The 21,510-nt window shown below is 45.7% G+C and overlaps 1 protein-coding gene across 2 annotated transcripts in view; it reads left to right on the top strand.

The window, feature by feature from the left end:
* Positions 1 to 21,510, top strand: part of BOD1L1 (biorientation of chromosomes in cell division 1 like 1) — a 338,666-nt gene that overhangs the window by 126,789 nt on the left and 190,367 nt on the right. For both annotated transcript variants that reach the window (XM_085642404.1, XM_085642402.1), the window contains exons 7-9: positions 1,143 to 1,266; positions 8,214 to 8,328; positions 12,528 to 12,600. In XM_085642404.1, the coding sequence (XP_085498530.1) occupies positions 1,143 to 1,266; positions 8,214 to 8,328; positions 12,528 to 12,600 (312 nt within the window). The remainder of the gene's footprint in view (positions 1 to 1,142; positions 1,267 to 8,213; positions 8,329 to 12,527; positions 12,601 to 21,510) is intronic.

Below are 21,510 nucleotides of genomic sequence, written 5' to 3' on the forward strand. Positions count from 1 at the left end.
GTGTGGATGAAATAATGCATGAGTGCAAGGATGAGGCCTGTGTACATTCATAATGAATGATTGAGTACCTCAATTCACCAATCATTGAAGAGACAGCTTGTAGGAAGCTGGCTTTTTATGTAGTGTACCAAAAAGACATACACTATGTAGAAAGTTCAGCCGACCCTTATTGATTTACAGGGCTTAAATTAATAATCCCAAATTCTCTATTTTGTGGTAGTGTGGTTGAATAGTTTAGACCTATCAGAGAGTAGTGTTAAGCATTTATTGTATTGTACACACTGTATTGAAAACTAACAGGTATTTCTATATATATTTTAACACCTTTAAGCATTCCTACCATCACCTTTTGTTTGCTGGTAGTAACACCTTAGGTGGCTATGGGATGCTTGCTGTGCCACAAGATCCTAGCTATACCCCATTGACTGGGCCTAACAAGGCCAACACCAGTCTAGGGTTGCTTGTGTTACTTTCTGGAACGGTTCTTGCCTGACAGTGTGGGGGTGGCCTGCTCCCATGAGGATCAGGGTTATTACTGATCTGCAAACGGTAGCCTGTAGAGTGGCACAGAATGCAAACAACGATGAGTTGGGATGAAACCCAGAGCCAATACCAGTGGTTTAGACTATTTGCAAGCATTCTTTCCATCCCCTAGTTTGTTTGGTGCCATTAATTTGTGCCTTTATGGAAAACCGCAAGCAGATTATCCTTCACAAACCGTCCCGTTTCCTTCTTGGGAACTAAAGGTGGTTTACTATTTGGGCCAATGCAAAATTGTAAAGAGCAATTTTCTTTGACTGCCATTGTCATTGTAACCATTACTTCACAAACAATTGTTCACACAATGGCTTCAACGTCTAGCCCTTTTTGTCAGCTCTCTGCTCCATATTATATAACTTCCACATCGTGCAGAAAATTCATTTTTTTTAAATTGTGTATCCTTGATTTTTCGTGGGCCTCGGTTGCTTTCACATGTTTATGTGTTATGAAACCTACATTTTTAGAGTAGGTACTATTTTGCTTCGGAGTGCTGAAGGCAGCTTGAAGGAACTGCCTGATGCCATAATTCCATATGTACCCATTGTTAGTTGTATACACGTAAAGTTGGAGATGGTAAATTCAATCTTTCTTTTTTGTTTTAGGCCAGAGCAAAAGAAGAACGGCTAATGCGAAGACAGATCAATAGGGAAAAACTGGATGAGAAAAGAAAACAGAAAGCTTTAGAGAAGGCGAAGGGTGTGAAAGCAGTTAACCCCAAGAGTACAGGTAGCCCGAAAATGTACTTTTGTGTGAATTATTGTTATGAAATGTCAGTAATATTAGCCCCTTATTATTTCTATTTTGCTTTTTGAGGGCAATGTGGATTTGCTAATTTTCAGAATATATTCGCTGTAGTTAGTCATAAGCTACGTTTTTGAACATTGGTGAGTATTTGCTGCTGATTGTGCACAAACCCAGTTACAGAAATATATTTAATTGTGTAAACAAAGACAGTTTTCCTGTTATTAGTTAAACAAAAATTTTACACAAGCTCTCCCCCATTGAAAGTGTGGTATTGTGATGAGCAGTGCCTATAATAGGGGATGTTACTTGTAGGGGTATGGGGGTTTGTGTGTGCATGTGCACAGAATGGCATATAGTCATGACCAGATTAATTTGAAAAAGAAATCTCTCTGCTGGTGGACCCGGACTTGTAGAACATTAGAGACAAGTAACATTGAAAAGGTCCTCAAATGTTGCTTGCAGCTTTCCCAGCTTCAAACATCTTACCTTTGTTCCTCCCTAGTCTGCTGTCATCCCAAAATTAGGTGTCCCTATTGTTCTCTCTAGAGCTGCACACAACAAACAGACAAAACACATGGTTTTTGGACTCCTTCCTCTCTCCTCGGCAGTGTTTAGTTGTGCAGCTTTCTATATATGGGTCTTTCAAAGAAATCCCACAATTAGTGACTTCTCAGTGGGTCCACTGATTGCACTTATAGGTAACAAAAGCTATGTTATGATAACTGTAATGATGGACATTGCTTGTGGGCAATATACTACCTCTCTCTGTACATAGAGCAAGCAAAGTGGCCATGTCCATGTTCCTCATTTAATACCCATAATTAATTTGTCTTCATTTTGCTTTGAGCCTCTCTTTTAACCATCTAGTAATTTGTATATGTACATAGGTACGTATGTTTGCCTGCATGTCAGCCCTTACCAAAGAGGCAAAAACAAGTACACTATACCTGTATGCATTTTTGGATTAATACTTTGCAAAGTAGTAAAGTTATATCAGAGAGAAACAGCCTGCAATCTAACAATTACATAAACTGTCTCGTTAATGTATTTATTTTTCAATAATTATATCGGCAAAAGTACAGCACTTTCCTTATGCTTGGGTAAGATTGAAAAGTTATATATTTGTTCCTGTATTTTTGTGCTAGCCAGCCGGCTACTGTTTGCAGTTTAGAAACATCTAATAACAACTCCAAATTTCTGTGTTTTCCTGCTATTGCACTTTCTTACTGGAAACGTATATAGAAAGTTGACATTAACGCTGTTAGCATTCCTACCCACCGGTAGTAAAGCAGGCTACTACTGGCCATTGGGGTTCAACCTAACCTGGGACCAGTTATCAAAAAAAGAAATCCGAAAAACCGAGACTGAAGGGATTAGGAGAGTGACTTACTGTGTAATTTACATGTATTCATTGCATATGTAGGTCGGTGGTTAAATGGACAAGAAGACTGACAATAAAAACAAGCATTGGCATAGCCAATAGGTCTCGCCTACGGGACCTTATAAGTATTTAGTTATGCAGCACAATATCCTTGGTGCAACAACATCAACTGTTGCATGGCTGAACACTTATAAGGTCCCAAAGGCTAGACCTATTGGCTATGCCAATGCTTGTTTTCTTTGTCGTTTTCCAGTGCTTCACAGAATCATCAAAATGCATCTTGCGTTTTACTGATACTGCAGAATATGGCCCCAAAAGTTGGAAAAGTCAATAAGTCACAAAGTCAAGACATATAAGCTTTCCTAATCCTTGTTAACGCCAACTGCACACGTGCATGCCGTGATCCGAACATCCTCCAAGCCACTAAATCTTTGATTCTAATGTCAGCCCCCAGCCTGATGTATCATTACATCCAGCTTCCTGAAGAAGTACACTCATTTGTAAAGAGTGCCAAATGAATTTGGGTGCATGCGAGTGTGAAAAACATACACCAACAACATAATACAACCGAATTCAAGTAGGATGATAGACAAGCATCAGGTTTGTTAGTCTAAGACTTACTTAAAGTTAACCAAGACTACAGCTCCCAGAATAATTTGGTTCGTGAAACGAACCCAAAGACTTAATACTAATTGTTCTGGTGACTTGGTGTCGTCTGTTAACTTTGATCACACGGGCCTGGTGCTTTGGGCCTATCAGGGGCCGACTGTCTGTCATTCGCATGTTTTAAAGGTTAAGAAAGTTCACGTTTTATAGTGGAAAAAGCTGGCCATAACCTTCTGTAACTCACTTGGGTCCTGCAGAAACAAACATTACCATGAGGCTACAGAACAAGAAAGGCGAGCAGAACCTGGTCCCAAGAGGAATAAGCTGGTTCGAAAGAACCAAAAAAACTGTCTGGAGTCAGAACCGGGACATCGAGGGGCGCATCAAAAACAAACTACAGAGCTCTCACGTTCCCAAGGCCGTGCTTGAGCAGTTCATTCGGCCCAGGTTTGTACTTTGCATTCTGGGATTTGTAGTCCTGGGTTCATGATGCGACAAATAGAACTACAAAACCCAGAATGCAAAGACAAAAAAATGCACTAGGTGAGCTACTCGCATATGGACCAATGAAACTTGAGAGCTCTGCTGAGCCACAAGTCTGGCTGCCAGAAGCAAAACCTGAAGTTGCCTGCAGGAGGACCAGGCATGTGCCACACCTTATTTTCTGAGTGGTCGGGTTGTATGATACATGCAGCGCATTACACCCCTGTTGAGGTTGTGAAGCGCTTTGATTTACTTGTGCCTTCCAGTGCAGGGTTCAAAGGGCGTTGTTTGTAGTGTGGCCTACATGGGACATGTTGGCTGTAGTGCACAAGATCAGATGGTGCGGTGGGAGCAAAGCACTCTGAACGTTACTGCGCATAAACATGAGGTGCTGCAGAGAGCATGGGGACAGGCTCATTAGTACAAACGGAGAGGTGTTGATGTCAGGATGGACACTCACATGCACAACCTGCTGTATTTGAGCAGGAGTAGGGTCCTCTGTGGTATATGGGACCTCCCACCCCAGAGTCAAAGATCAAACCCGCTAGGATAAGCTGTCAAGGCAGCGCTATAAGGAGCCCACCCAGGAGCTGGTGGGAGTGTTAAAGGAAGCATAGGACGGTGTACGACGGCAGGGTCTCTGGCCCTTTGCCCAGTCAGGCCTCGAAAGTATGGAACCGGGAAGTCTCTCTTGGAAATCCCTTGATCTCTGCACTCACCGCTCTCCCCCTAAACAGCGCCCCCTGGCATGAGGGCACCACTAGGCACCAGAGGTTTCCAAGGGCCCACGCTGTGGCTATGAAGTTTCAAAGATAAAATGAAATATGAAGCGGAAATGATATGCATTTGGGAGTGTCTTGTGTGTCTTTTCACCCTGTGGTCAGTCATCTTCCTGTCTTTTATGTTTAGAGGACTGAGGCGCCACTCTAGAGTGGAATGGGCATTATCGTATTATGAAGTAGGCACCTCATGCAAGTGGCAGGACGTGGTCACTTCTTATCCTTGTCAACTCCGGAAGCTGAAGGGTGTCTTTATCGGGCTTTGTTTAACAAAACACATTGACTGAAATAAAAAGCGGGGTACATTCCCATGGTCAAATTGCTCGTGTCCCATCCGCTTTGTCAGAACCATCGGAGGCCAATTTATAACAAGCATTGGTCTGAGTAACGGCCGTGAAAGCGAAAGTGATCGCGATCAAAGAGAAAGTGATCGCGATCACGCGCTCTGTGGTAAGCACGCGAATGGTGCGCGCGCAGCAGTGATCGCGCTGGAAGGGGACAGATGGCGGCCGCACGTGTGCACGCTCATGTGAACGCAAGCGTTAGGCCAGCGAGGTCTGGTAACACTTTGAAAAGCTGTATACTAAATGTCTCTCAGCGCATGCGCTGGCTCAGGCGAGACCTAATGATAGTTCCAGAACATAAGCACCTCTTCTGCAGGAGTAACCCTGCACAAACTCTGCAGTGGTCCTGACAGTATGTAAGATTTACCACCTATAAGGTTTACAAGTTTTATGTGATGTAATAATTTTTCAAGGCATGATGTAAATCAGCTGAGGACTGATCCCCTCAACCCATTCTTTCATTAGGAATTTGTTCATCAAATTTGTAATACACTGGAAGCACTGTGTTATGCTGTGGTGAGGAGATCGCAGAAGTGGATGAATGTGCTTGTGCCGTGTCCTCCCCTGTTGCCTCCACAAATGTTCTCGTTACTGTTCCCAGGTTTTTTCAGCTTTGCTTCTGTATTATACAGTATTAGTTCATGGTTATTCCATCTGTCAGGTGGGATCTTGGGGAGACATGCCAGCTGGATAGAGGCAGTAGATGTAGATGCAAGTTGTATTCTCGATGGGGGTGTCAAGAGAAGCAGCAAGAGAAGGCAGCACTAAATTGTCCCCACAGATTAGAGCCACCCTGTCAGTCTTTAAAACTCTTATCTCAAATCCAGATTTCTGCCTCTCCCTTGCAAAGTTTTGTAGTAGGACCTGCGCAAGAGATTTACCATTCCTTATTGTCACAGAACTATTTTTAAGATTTGCCTAGGAATAGCAGGTAGCCTTCTGGAAATAAATAGTTTAATAAAGAATATCAAACCTTGAACATGGCTTTAAAATGGCTTTCAGCCCAAATTAAGAGCTTGTAAAAACATTAGTCATATTGCTGACTTGAAAGAAGTTCAGCAGTTGCGTTCGAGGTGTAAGAGTTTATTGAAGTCTACTTTTAGTAGAAACGATTGAAATCCTATGATGTATGTTATCATGTTGAGAGATTCACAAAGAGGTTGGATTTTTCTCACTGAAATAAAAAGTGTCAATCCTGTGTCATTAGTCTGTGCGGTTTCTGAAATTTCATGGCTCCGCTATATTTCTAATCTTTATTTATAGTTATGAAAAAAAGTGCCAAAGAGAGATCCCATTCTTAGGAGATTGCAGTAGGTACTGATCTACTTTCTTTGATGCACTCTGTGAAACTGTTAGCTTCATGAAATTGTCACAATCTTCCGTCCCAGGTAAAATGCTTCCTAAAATCTTACTGCAAAATTCCAAATGGTGGACCATTATTTTGTGACCTTTTTTCCAGTGGTTTTCCTTCTCTGGCTGTTTCTCCATCTAAGGGATGGGTGCAACCATTAAACCTATGTTTAAACCAAGGTATTGTGCTGCCCCAGAGCATTACAGACTTATTTCTCTTTGAAAATTATTGCCAGAGTCTACTAAAATGTTGTGTTGAAAAGGCTGGAATGGCAGTTATATTGTGGAAGCATGCTGTATTGCAGCCTAATGAATTAACACTGAACCATTATTTCACCCCTTGGACACATACCTTTACATTTATGCTGTTACTTTGTGGACTTTCCAAACAGCCCTCCATAGTGTTGATTGTTCAATCCTGTAGACTAATCTACATACATGGACCATCCCATTTGCTCTTTATCTTGCTGACCTATCACAAACAAATCAGTCCTTTTCCCTCAAGATTGTGGTCTAAACACATAACATGTTTACTGTTTGCTGACACCCTTTTTATGATGGACTTATACCCAGGTTGGGCAGCAACGTAATCTAGTGGCATTACATAACATTACATAAACTAATGATTAATAGTGACACGACGAGTTATTGCCATTAGCTCTTCAACTTGCCTCTGTGGGTGAAACCTTAAGGAAGTCTCCTGTTATAAATATTGTGGCATTGCATTTTCTACTGATCTGTAGTGGGAAAACCATATGACAGCCTCAGAATTAGCTTTACAAGCAACGCCTATTGCCTTTTTTTATCTAAAATTTGGTGGATTGTCATGTGAAACTCTCTTGAAGGATTTTAAGGCTATTTTTGCTCTGTGCTGTTGTCCTTGCAAGTCAAAATCTCTTTATGTTGCTTAAAGACTTTGCTTGGAGGGAGTAGTGATTACTTCAATAAGAGATTATCCATTTGCAGGACTTATTTTTAATAGGCTCAAGGAAATTGGCATTTAATTGTCTCTGATGAGGAAAGCTCAACCTCTTCCCAGTCATTGGGAATTGATAGGGTACATTCACAGGTCTGTCTTTCGATTAGTTACATTTTGCACGTCATGTGAAGTAAACATTCCTATGTTTATTAACCCCTTCGCTGCGGCGCGAATTCCGCCGCAGCGCTGGGGGGGTTTGGGGGGTTCACGGCGCCGCTGTGCTCATGACGGAACCACGCCGTCATGAGTCACGGGCGAGCTGTGCTCATGACGGCGTGGTTCCGTCATGACTCCACCCACTGCGCTAATCGCCCGCACAGGCGGGGAATTAGCGCCGCGTGGGAGGAGCGGCCGCCAACGGCCGCAGCATGACGGAACCACTCCGTCATGAGCACAGCGCACCCGTGGCTCATGACGGAGTGGTTCCGTCATGAGCAGGGAACGGGATAAGTAAAATTAGCGGACCCACAAGTATGTGATGACATCTTGAGAAAACAGTTATAAATCTCATCTGGTCCTTTGTTAGGTTTCTCTTTACATATCAAACCTCGAGGTAGCATGTGTGTTTGTAGAATAAATAGAAATGCTGATCTGCCATATTTTATTGGACTGTTTCTTGTTCTTATCGTTACTAAATAAATGTTTGCCCTTTATTTATTACGTTTATTATTAGTACAGGAGGATGCAAAGTGCTGTTTAATTTCTTTGGAATTTCATGAGTTTGTAATTGCTGTAGGACTGTTTTTATGCACTGGAAAGAAACGGGTTGTATTGGTGAAAGTATTTATATAAAATTGTTATAAAATACTTTGCCATAATAAAATGTACATGCATTAAAAAAGTTAATCAATACAATTATCAGAAACGACTAAACCTTTAATTATGTATTTGTAATTTGATTTGGTTTGTTATGAATACCAGAACCTGGCTTACTGCAATAAGATCTAAATTTATATTTCTTTTAAGCATGCTATCAAATGCTGTGTCTGTGTGTTAAATCATCACAGGCAAAATTGGAGGTGAAGGTTCTTCAAGCAAAGGCTGCCTAAAGGACGTTCTGAAGGAACAGATATTCTTGGAAAAAAAAGTACTCTTGAGCATACAACGGCAAAGAGAATCAAGGTAAATTTATTTTTAGATTTTTTACTGCATCTCTTTTGTAATCATCGGCAAATATGTAGTGCTATGGTTTTTATTTTTTACTCCCAAGATTTATTATTCCCTTTCTTTGACTCCTGAAACCTGGTGTTTTTTGGTATAGCATGCAGTTGTTCCATGTTTCTACCAAATGTTCAACTTTTTCCACTTATGAGTGCTAATTTCTAGTCTAAAACTCCTTCCTTCACTTATGTTTTTATGTTTTCAGCAACTGCCTTGAGTATTTTCTATCTTCACATCCTCCCTGTTTCACATACAGTTCTCCTTATACTTATCTGCACTATGGTTTAGTAAATCCTGCACACGAGACACTCTGCAGTCATGGTTGAATGCCCAGCACACGGCACTGATTAACTTAATGCAGTTTTCACATCCTTGATTTAATAGATGACATGGCAAAGTACCATATTAAACTGCTGTGTCCCTGCTCCTTGCACAGATGAGAATGTGTACTTCATATATGTCCCAGGGTATGGCAAGTGCCCTTATCTTTATAGTGTATAGGCATTGGTTGACCAGTTTTTCTATCATGGGACCTTTATATATATCCTCAAACACTGACTAAAACTGACAAAACCTTTCTAAATAAAAGAAATAACAATGCCTATCGAAATGCAACACTTGACTTCTCTTTTTTGTTGTCTTTTAATCTACTTGTTCAAAAAATATATAATAATCCACTAGAAAACTAAAAGAGGGTTTAGAGCATATGTGGCCGTCTTGGTGCCTTTTTCATTTGCCCTCTTTTTAAGGAAAATAAATGAAAGGTCACATTTTCCATACACACACATAGAGGTAAAACTGTTCTATCGCTTGAAGGCGTAATGAGAAAGTGCCCCTTTTTGCATGGTTGCCCCCCCCCATTTTTTGCCTGATGTTGATGCTCTATGACTTGGTGTGCCCTGGGTTCCTGCCAACCAGGTACCCAGGGCCTATGTTCTTTCCCTGAAACTGTACTTTGTACTCCCAATTTGCTCCCTCCCTACCACATGTAAGTCCCTTGTAAAAGGTAGCATAGGTACCAAGGGCCCTGTGACCAGGGAAGGCCTCTGAGGGCTGCAGCACAGATTGTGCCACCCTTAATGGCCCTGTACCCTAACACATACACTGCCATTTCAGGCTGTGTGTTTTGGTGCAGAGAAAATTGAAGAGTCGACATGGCACACCATGTGCCATTCCTACAGCCACTGCCTCTGGTATAGGTAAGCCATCCCTTTAGTAGAGCACACTTTACCATTGGTGAGGGTACAGGGGCATGAGCCCTGTACCCCCTAGATTGCCTAAGTCTATTCTTGGACATTGTAAATGCAGTAAAGCCATAAAGAGTATATGGTCTGGGAGTTTGTCATTTCGAACTCCAAAGCTCCATAATGGATTTACTGATAACCGTGATGTTTGTTATCAAACTTCTCAGTACATTAAAGCCACACTGATGCCAGTGTGGGATTTAATGAAAAATTCAACTAGAGATGCCCCCTGAAAAACACCTGACTCTAGTGTCTTGGTTGACTGGCTGCTCGCCCAGGATGGGCAGGGTGCACGAAGGGGAAGCTTGAAAGGCTTGCCGCCTTTGCGAGCTGCCCCAGCCATTTGCTTCTCCTAGTAATTGGCTCCCACCGGTTCTGACCCCCCCCCTCCCTTTTGGGCGCGAAAATCGGCAGGAAAACCACGATAGGAGGAGAGGTCTGCCTACCTCTGCCAATGCCACCCCTCAGGTGGGGGTGGCGAGGCGAAGCACAACTCGGTCCCCACCATCTTGAAGATGGGGGGGACCCTGCCAACCAGAGTGAGGCTTATGCCCCCTTCCACTTGAGGGTGACATAATAGGGGTGTACCCACCCAAAGGAAGGGACCTATTGGTCCCAACATGTTCCTACCTGAAACGCTCCTAAATCTTGTATTTAGGGACAACCCCGAACCTTGCCTCCTCAGTCAAGAAGAAACGAGAAGAAGAAGGCCTGAAGAGCTGTGCTGAAAGAAGTAGAGGAGGACACCAACTGACTTGGCCCAAGCCCTACCGGCCTTTCCAGACCTTGACCTGCTCCAGCGAAATCCCAGTGTGTCCTGCAGCCAGCAGCACCCCAGAACCCGAAGGACCTGTCCTGACTTCCAGAACCAGACTTTGTCTCCTGTGAGCACCGGATTTGCTCACTAACAGACTCTGGCTCTGGCCAAATCCGCGAGTCTGCAGCCGACTCCCATGGCCCGAGTTTGAGTGGCCCAACACCACGAGGAGGGCTCCTCAGCGATCCTGACCTTGGATCTGGTGATTCTGGACCTGCCTCGAGTCTCCTGACGATGCCTGCAGCCCCTTTCTGGAGTATCTCCCCAACCGGAGCGTGTATGAAGAATCCGATGCCAAAAGATTCCCCTGCACCCATGCCCTTGGGAGGCCCAACCAATCATGTCCCGGCATCCCACAACATCCCAACTTACCTCTCCAACTGGTGGTCGCCTCCAGAAGCTCTTCTTGCCCGATCCTGCAGTGTTTGTTCGAACCAGAAAATCCCCTTTGAAAGTCAGAGGGCACCCAACACCAAAATAGCACCCTGCACCTGGCCGCCCTAGTGCCGCTGTAGGTGCACCTTGGGCCCTTTCTTGAACACCCTTTTGCCCTGAGCTTAAGTCCAAGAGCTTTGCTCCCTCAACCTTGTGGCTTGGCCGTGAGCAGCCACCAACCGAAGGCCCCCAATCCCCCTTTAAATAACATTGGGCCAGAGCACTCTGCACCTGGCCACCCCAGGGCTGCTGAGGGTGCTTTGAGAGTGCATCCTTGAACCTGGGGCAATTCTAGGTCTAACCCCAGATTGTGGAGTTGGAAAATTGTATGAAACCTTAGGAAATTGTATATTTACAAAAACTGATTCGCTCACCTTTAATCTAGGAAATGTCCCAGTGTGATACCTAGGCATATCACACTGAGTAGAAAAAGTAACTTAAAAAATAATCCGAAAAGTAACCAAAAAATGTATCTCAATAGTAACTGAAAGTAATTTCAACTGTTTTATGAACAAGTGACTTACCTGTAACCAATCTATTTGAATTCATCTGCATTCAAACTGTATTTAGCTGCATTAGATCTTAACGTACTATTACACTTACCTGTACCAGTCCCGGCTTGGTTCTAGAAATATAATACAACTAAAAAATATTTTTATACAAAACAAATTGGCCAGAGTTCAGCCTTTAAGTGTGTGAAATCATTCCTTACCTGAGTATGTACAATAAATGTGTAACGCTACCCTCTGATAAAGCCTTACTGCTCACCCACACTACCACAAATGGAGAGTAAGGTAGTATCTACTTTAGCCTCTGCCTACCTTTGGGGATTCACTGGACTCTGTGCACACTATACCTTACTTTGGAATAGTATATACAGAGCCTGCTTCATACAAAGCCTCTTTAACATCTGCATGCAGCAGCCTGATAGTTAATCCTCAGCCTGCTGCCTTGTCTGCTGTGGATGTTGGACTTCTATTTCCGAGACTAAGGGCCTGATTTAGATCTTGGTGAATGGGATAATCTGTCACAAACCAGATTGATATCCCGTTGGCCGTGTTACAAGTGCCATAGGATATAATGCACTTGTGATATGGTGGACAGGATATCCGTCATGTTTGTGATGGGGTATCCCATCTGCCAAGATCTAAATCAGGCCCTAAGTCAGAAGGTAAAGCTTCAGACCAGGGCGAACCTGGTTTCTGTATCCATCCTGCACCCCATTGTGCAAGCAGAAATGTGCTTGCACCTGTATTGTACCCAAAAGGGTATTGCACCATTTTCTGAAAACTGTTTTTGGATGTGAAGTAGATTTTTTTCTGTTTGTCCATAAAAGTGAGAGTACCTATCTAGACATCTTGAAAATTTAGATACACCAAGTTAAAAGTATGTAATTCATTAAAATTTCTCAGAAACATGAGATCTTTTCAACCTGGATGTATATAATAGTATGTACAATTAATAGTTTAATTCCTTCTCAGTGTTGCTCTTCTTTGGGTTGCTTTTCTTATAGGCATTAGAAATGTGCCTCCAGCTTATAATACTATTGTGCCAGTGAATTTTAATGTTTGAAGGGGAGGAGATGGAGCATACTGCACTCAATAAATCTAAGGTTGTACTGATGGTAACTGTGTATAATAGGTTGATGTTGCTTCTGTTTTCAGGCTTAGTGAGAGCAGCTGGAAAAGAAGATATGACCATTCTGAAGAAGATTCAAGAGACTCATATAAATCAGAGGTGTGTTTGCTCTATATGAACATTATTTTCATTTCTTTAAATGGAGAGTGGACACTAGAGTTTATTATTGAAATGCAGACAGTAAGGTGTTTCCTTTCATCCTTAAAGTTCATAAATAGAGTATCTCTGTCCATATTCCACTATATCTTGTGTACAAATATTAATAATGGCATATCCTAGTTTGGAACTATTGAAACTAAACAAACCAACATCTGTAAAAGTAAATGGAACAGGATGCAGGTGTGATGGTCTGCCTGAGAATGTGACAGTCCATTGGATAAGTAATGCCATACTGAGGTGATGAAACCCACACCCACTCACACCACCCACCCACTCACACTCACCCACACCACCCACACACCCACACCACCCACACACCCACACCACCCACACACCCACACCACCCACACACCCACACCACCCACACACCACACACATGCACACCCACACACATGCACACCACACCCCCCCCCCCTCTGACTCTCTATATGTGTAGGCACCCACCCATAAATGGCCCTGCCCCAGGGGATGGGGTCCACAGGCCCAAAATCGTCCCGGTAAGGGCGCCGCGCAGATCCCATTTACAAATGGCCGTGCTCTAGGAATAGGGACCTTGGATCGAAATCAGCCTGAGGAGGGGGGCCACGCAGCCCCCCTCCCCTACTAGAACAACTTTTTTTTTAAACGCCGGGCCCTGGGGGTTGTGGACCCCGGGCCGAAATCGGGCCAAGGGGGGGGGGGTGTGCAGCCCCCTCCTCTAATAAAAATAAAAGCCGCCGCAGGAGGAATTTGCTGGAGGCCCGTCCCATTTCTCAACCACGCAGCAAAGGCACCTTCTGGCATGCAACTTGTTGGGGGATGAAGTCCCCTTGGCTGGTGAGTGTCCTTGTGGGGCCAGCAACCCCTCCTGTTACCTCCAGTAAGTCCCACACAGTGGGATTGCTGAGACTCCGCCCCCACTCCTCATCACTCTGCAAACGCGCCTCCTGGTTGGTGCACTACTGGTTGGGGGGTGACGTCCCCTTGGCCACTGAGTGTCCTTGAGGGGCAAAGGGGGGGTGCAACAACCCTTCCTATTACCTCTAGTAAGTCCCACACATTGTGATTTCTGAGAGATCATCTGAGACCCCACCCTCTTTCTCCACCATTCTGCAAATGCGCCTCCTGTTATACTACTGGTTTGGGGATGAAGTCCCCCTGACTGCTGAAGTCCTGGGGGGCCAACAACTCCTCTTGTTACCTCCAGGAAGTCCCACACAGCAGGGTTGCTGAGGACTCATCCAAGGCCCACCCCCTTTTTCCACCACTATGCTAACGCACCTCCTGGTGCCCTACTGGTTGGGGGATGAAGTTCCCTTGGATGCTGGGGATTTGGAAGGCCAAAAATCCCTCTGGTTACCAGCAGAAAGTCCCATACAACGGGATTGCTGAGAGCGGGTCTGAGGCCCTGTCCTCTTTCTCTACCTCTCTGTAAATGCAACTCGGAGTTAGAAAACACATAGAAATTCGCTTAAACAAAGTTTACAGGTACGTTATAGTTAGAAAATAGAATTATAAAAACCATAGAAATTCACTAAAAAACACAAAGGTTAGAGGGCTGTTATAGTTAGGCTGAGATTTCACTCATACAAAACCATTGAAATTCAGCAGTTCTAGTTACCTGACATAACTATAACTTACGCCCCTGCAATGCTATACTTATGACATCACATATTACATCACTCATGACCTGGTCAGTGACATCACTGATAACATCTCAGAAGACATCACTGATGACATCCACAGAACCATGTACACACCAACTCACACCCCCATACAACCTCTTGTACTTTCACTCATCCAGCCATTCAACCACTCACATACCCATTCACAGACACATACAAGTACTCGCACGACCACTCACTCCTCCTTCGAGCTACTCCTTCCTGACTGGCAGGATACAAGCTGTCAGCCTGGCGACTTACTCTTCGGACAGCCATAACGTCACCTGTGGAGCTCCACAAGGTTTGTCCCTGAGTCCAACTCTCTTCAACAATTTTTTAAACCCTCTTACCTGCATCATGCATGCCTACAGCATAGATGTTCTCTTCTACATTGACAACAAGCAGCTCCTAATTTCCCTCTCAGATAAGATTCCAAACACACAGAACCAGTTTACCACCTGCATGCCAGAAGTCGCTTTTTAATTTCTATATACTTTATTACTCTGCTAATATTATTTAATTTTCTAAGCAGTTGAAGGCCCTAACATAGGTTTTGTCGACCCTCAGGGTCGACAGAACCACTGACCACCTTACTAAACCAGGTTAATTCATTCAACCTCAACTTTTACAACTATATGGACGACCTGTAAATCATTCCATTAATGGATGGCCTGGAAGAGATCTATTACTCAAAACTAGATGCCTGCCTAAATGTCATAAACACATGGATGACTGACTGACTGAATATCCAACTAAAGCTCAGCCTGAGATCATGGCCTCTGACAATGATATAAATACCAACCTACCACCATACGGCCCCTCCAACAACATCAAGAGAAGTCAAAAACTTAGAGTAACCATGAATTCAGACCTGCACTGGCTACATATAGCTACAAGCTATGCAACTAGTGGTGGCACTAAATCATTCTGAGCATTCGGCTTCCCGTTTGGGTCCATGTTTAGAAAATGTGGCTAAGTGGATGGAACTCTCCTGTTTCAGGCTCAATGGAGAGAAGACGGAGCTTATGTTTCTGGGCAACCCTTCCATCACCAATCTTGGATCGGCTTGGCCAAATTGTCTTGGTCCTGCTCCTGCCCCCAAAACCCAGATCAAAAGCCTAGGCATGTGGTTGGAGAAGTCCCATATATTCGATTATCATGCAATGAAGCTGATCGCTAGGTGCTATGCAATCCTCCGGATGCTTCGGAAGGTCCTCCCTCTTCTTTCCTTCTCGGCAAGGAGACTCATGGTCCAGGCTTTAATTCTCTCTTGCCTGGACTACAGTCAATCTGCTTTATCTGCGCTGAAAGCCCTACATTGGCTGCAAATCCTGGAGCGAATAACATTTAAATCTCTGCATAGCCCACAAGTCTTTGTGGGAGAGTGGGCCCCCTATCAGTCGGAATATTATTTCCCCATACTGTCCTAATAGATTCCTACGATCAACTCACCTTGGCCTCACTTCAGTACCTAGAATTCAAAGGGTGAGAGGAGGAGGTTGTTCCTTCTCCTATAACGTTGCTAAACTTTGGAATGCTCTTCCCTCTCATATCCGCTTAGAGGTGAATCATTTTGCCTTTCGGAAGAGCCTTAAAACCCCGGCTTTTCCAAAACCCTTCCCACTAGCCTTCACCTTTATCAGTCTGTAGTTGTTGCCAGCGCTGGGAGGCCTTCGGGTAGCCATGTGCTATAGAAATACGATTAACAATAACTAGCACAATGTTCAAACATAACATGATAACCACACTTCGGTGGCTCTCACGTACTACATGGAACCACTTCCCACATTTGATCACAACAAAGACAACATTCTTCCAACCACACATCCTACATGGTGTAGCATGCTACCTGTGAGAAGTTAGCCTGGTATATGCTGTCCACTAATTATAGTGGGCACCTTACACCAGTCCAAACAACCCCTTTTGGTGATAGGTTAAAGACAACCTTTATTGAAAGCTATCCTAGTGGTAGCTATGGAGAGCTTGAAGGAATGTAAAGCAGCTTGTTTTACCAGTCTATAATCTCTTGAATGACCAAATGAAAGGGAACCACACCAGGTGTATATATATATATATACAATATATGTATTTATTTCTTAACACACCCTACTAGTCTCTTTATGAGGCTAGAGGTCCAAACACATAAGTTACACTTCGAATATTACAGTAAAATAGCACAAATACAGATCAGGCCCTAGGGGCGAGCAAAACCATATACTAAAATAGTGGTATAAGAACCACGGCTTAACTAGACACAAGGTCTAGAGCCTGTAGAATCGCTGGGACACCAAGGAACCACCCAAGGTAGTGACACAGGGGACCCACAGGGGCCGTGTGCAGTGTGAGAACACAGCTGCGAGCTCCCGTTAGTTTCTATGGGGAAAGTCACGGTTAGATTTTTAAAGATTAGGGACACTTAGAGATTTATTTATTTATTTATTTATGGAGCTTATAGAGCGCGCAGCTACCTCCAAAGGAGGTGTCCCGGCGCTAAGATTACATAACTGTCCCCATGAGGAGTAACCAAGATCAAATCTCACCGAGAAAATGGGAAACGGTGAGGAGTTGACAGTTCCAAGTCCTACCGCCTAGTGAACAGCCAGGTCTTGAGTTTGCGGCGAAAGGCTGGCTCAGATTCGCAGAACCTGAGGTCAAGGGGGAGGCTATTCCAGAGCTTGGCGGCAGATGAGCTAGGACCAAACCCTTTTGGACTTGGGAAGTTCTATGGTCAACACCCACGGGAGCACCGGAGTACTCGAGTTACCTCACCCAGGGAAGCCGGGTGCATAGGTGTCAAATTGTGTCGGCTTGCGTCGTCATTTTCAATGGGAGCTGGCAAAGAAGTGCTGCTGCTGGGAAGATGCGAAGTGTCTGAAGAGATCCAAGCCTGGATCGAAGTCGAGAAGAACCTGAAAGCAGAGGGAACAGAGTCTGGGTCACTAGCCAGTGACCAGGAGCACGATAGGCGAATGCCCACCGATGTCGGGTGATTTCAAGTGAAGAAGGTGAAGCTTGACACTTCAGCCATGAGGACCAGGAGGTGTTGAGGACGACCAGGAGCTGGATTTGAGCTGTCCCACGAAGGATGTTGAGTGCTGCAGCGTCGGTGCCCGGATTAGATACAACTAGCCTTGGCAACAGCAACCCACGCGGAAAGGAGAAAGACGCTTTGGTACAGACCACCAAGGTGAAAGTTGCCTTCACAGGGACCCACCAGTCGACGGACCAGGGATCGCGAAGGGACCTCGAGAGGAATCACAAAATGGCGGCCCACGGGTCAGTCAGGGTCACTAGGCTGACAATCTTCGGTGGAATCTCTCCTCAAGGTGAGGGCTACAAGTAACCCCAAGCACGACTTCAAGAGACGTCGAGAAGTTAATGCACGTGCAAAAGTACACGGTGATCAGGAGTTCCGGTTCCACGTTACTCACAAGGGCTGTGGGTCTCCGCTTTGCTGGGGACTTGGATCGGCCTCTGAGAAGTCTGGAAATCCTCTTCCTGTGTTGCAAAGTCTTCGGCGTCCGGCGGGAGCTTTGGAGATGCAGACCGGCAATTGCTTTGTTGGTGCCTGCCAAGCAGGGGAGTCACTCCTTGACCCCAAGGGAGATTTCTTCCGTCCTCTAGTCTTGAGTAGAGAGTCGAAGTTCCAGGATTCAGTTGCAGAGTTTTGTCCAGGGATATCTAAGGACCTGTTGCCAGGGGTTCCTTACTTATACCTAAGGAAGGGTTTGGACTAGCTCTGGGGACCCACCTATTGGAGGGTTTGGAAAGAGGGGTGGCTACACCCATTTCCTTTGTCCAGTTTCGCGCCAGAGCAGGGGCTGGAAGTCCCTGAATCGGTTTGAACTGGACTATGCACAGGGACACCAAATGTGCCCCCAGTGCAGGACTTCAAAGCACTCTGAGAGTGCTCCCACCCAGCCCCAATACACATCAGCCTGTCTGGGAGGTGGTTACACCTCCCTGTGACAGGAAACCTATTGTCCAGGCCTCCCCTGCTGGAGTTTCGGTCAGCAGCAGGATGCCAGACCCGTGTCTGTGGCTGCAGCATCCATTTTGTGATGCCAGGGCTTTAAGTTGTTACCGGGTATACCGGTGCTGTCATGTCTCTCCCTCTAGAAGGGTGGGATCATATTCTCACATCAGGAATTGATGTGGGGGTTTGATTCCAAGGTGTTTGACACCAAACACAACATGTTTCCGTGCAGTCAGTCCAAAGTTAGCATTAACCGTTTTAGTTATTATGCCCTTAAAAGTATATGGTCAGGCTACACTACTGACAACCACGGAGGATAGATTCCGAAGGCTGCAGAGTGGCTCAGCTCATGCCTGGGCACCCTCTCACATATAACCAAGCACCCTGCCTTCAGGATTGATAAGGCCTGCCATAGGGGTGACTGATAGGTTTCTATGTGCAGTGATCGGTGAGATATAGTGAACCTATATCTCAGTAAGGGGTGCATGCACCACCTTACCCAGGCTGCAGTAGTAGACATGTGGTGTGATTTTGGAGGGCTTTCCAGGGGTGGCATAATACATGCTTCAGCCTCTAGTAGTCCTCTGGGGTACCTATGCCCTAGGTACATAGTATACCATATACTAGGGACTTATAAGGGCACCCCAGAATCCAATCTGGAGTGTACCTAAAGTACAGGGAATCAATTTATAAGAGAATGCAGATAGGCTGGGGACCTGAATAGCAGGTTCCCAGCCAAACTAAGTCTAAAAACCATCAAAACACCAGAAAAAAAGTGGGGGCAACCATGTATTCAGATTCCACCTTCCTACTCTACCCATGTAGTCAAGTGCTTCAGTCACCCACATGGGGTAGTAAGCAGTATATAAACATTACAAAACAATACATTTCACAATGACATTCATGGGATGTTATAACAAAGCACGTCCCAGCAGACCCCACCATTTCTATCATTAACCATACCTGCTCAAGAATAAAAACTTTTAAACAACATGTTCGAGGCATATGAGCTGCAGATTGTACACTTAGCATAGATCGCCATCTGGTGTTGGGCCCGGATGTTTGCAGTTTGTTTTTGTTCTTTGGACAGTCTTTGGAAGTCACGAGTTCGGTGACTCCTCCTTCGGTCCGTACTGCGCATGGGCTTCGGCTCCATCCTCCGATTGTTTTTTTCCGCCATCGGGCTCGGATGTGATACTTCGTGCTCCGGCTTCGTACTTCTACGGTTCCAGCCTCGACGGAAAATCCTCGTTCTTCGAGTTTTCTTCATCCAATCTTCATCTCTCGAAGCGGCACTTTTATCCATCCCGTACATCGGCACCGGCCTTCGGGCCCTCCTCGACTCCGGTCCCGGCCGATGGAAAGGACTCCGTTCAAAAAGTGCCCAAAATGTGGGTCTAAATTTCCCCACACCGACCTCCATCAGGTGTGTAACCTTTGCCTCTCTCCAGAACACGAGGCTAGAGACTGCCCCGCCTGCAAGTCTTTTCGATCTAAAAAGACCATCCGGGATCGAAGAGCTCGACGCACCATGGCGCACTCCTCGACCGCGGCTCCACCGGACATCTTCGGAGACGATGCCGAAGCTTCGGGGCAACTACACACCCAGCAGGAGGACGACGTCGTCAGCGCTTCCGAGGCCGACGACTCCGACGTGGAGGACATCACACTGGCGCAGCGGGTCGTGAGTACTGTACCCCCTCCCACCCCCGCGCCCAAAACCAAAGAGACTCAGGTTACACCCTCGCCTGCAGGCCTGGGCAAAACCAAGCACACAGCTTCTATCACCCCACCTTCGGGCCCGGTGTCGAAGCCTCAGAAGTCTCACGGCAGCTCGGGCTCGAGCCAGCCGACGCCTGGTGCCGAAAAACACCATTCGGCACCGAAGAAAGTGATACCCAGCTCGACTCCGAAGCCACCGGTGCCGAAGCCTGGACTCTCGGTGCCGACCAAACACAAACACAAATCTGTCGGCACCGACGCTCCGGCGCCGAAAACTCCTTCGACGCCGAAAAAACCGGAGGCTCCAAAAAAGCATGGCGCACAGAAACCATCGAAGCCCTCGACTCTTTGCAAAAGACTCTATCTAAAGATCCAAAGACTGGGCTATTGACTTTAATTATCAAGAAAAGACGCCTTGACACTCCGGCTCCTCCTCCACCACCCAAACGGAAGGACTCTGCTACTTCTCCCCTCAGAGTGCCCTCCCCACCACCTCCTCCTCTGCCTCCTCCACCCCCTCCCCCTCCCAGGTCTCCGCCACCTTTACCTCATCACTCCCCGACCCCGTCCCCAGATCCGGATGACGGGGATCCGGATTATGACCCGGCGGATGCCCCAATGGACCCCACTCCACCGGGGACCCCAGACCCATGGGAAGACTACCACAACCCTGACATACCTGATATGCCTCAGGACGACCTATACCCATCCAGGCCGTCTCCTCCAGAGGACTCCTTAGGGTTTCACCACTTAGTGCAGAGAGCAGCACACTACCATGGGGTGGACATGCATAGCGAACCAGTGGAAGATGACTTCCTACTGGACACATTTGACATTCAGGACAAGTCCACGTCTATTTTGCCCATGCTTAAAGGTGTCACCAAGCATGCTGCAGAGGTGTTCAAAGACCCTGTCAGGGCCAGGGTACTGAACCCTAGAATAGAAAAAAAGTACAAGGCGGCACCCACAGACCCTGCATACATTAAGGGCCCTGCTCCCTTAGATTCCCTAGTTGTCTCCACAGCTAGAAAGCGGGCTAACTCCCAGTCCTCAGGGGAAGCCCCACCGCCAGACAAGGAATCGAAACTTTTAGACGCGTCTGGCAAACGCACCGCTTCCAAGCTGCAAACATGTGGCGCATTGCAAATACACAAGCGCTACTTGCGCGCTATGACAGAGCACACTACGACGAACTTGAGGCTCTTATGCAGCACCTCCCCGAAAAACACAAGCGCAAGGCTCATGACCTGATACAGGAGGGTAAACTAATTACAAACACCTCCATTAAGTGTGCCCTCGATGCAGCCGACACTGCTTCTAGAGCAATAAATACCAGTGTCCTGCTTCGTCGTCATGCCTGGCTCAGGATCTCAGGGTTCAAGCCTGAAGTCCAGGCGTCCATACTAAATCACCCTTTTGACCAACAAACTCTCTTTGGGCCAAAGGTGGACGAAGCGTTGGAAAAGATGAAAAAGGACACAGACACAGCAAAGTCTATGGGGGCACTCC

This window comes from Triturus cristatus, chromosome 2_2 (assembly GCF_964204655.1).
Source record: "Triturus cristatus chromosome 2_2, aTriCri1.1, whole genome shotgun sequence".
NCBI lineage: Eukaryota > Metazoa > Chordata > Amphibia > Caudata > Salamandridae > Triturus > Triturus cristatus.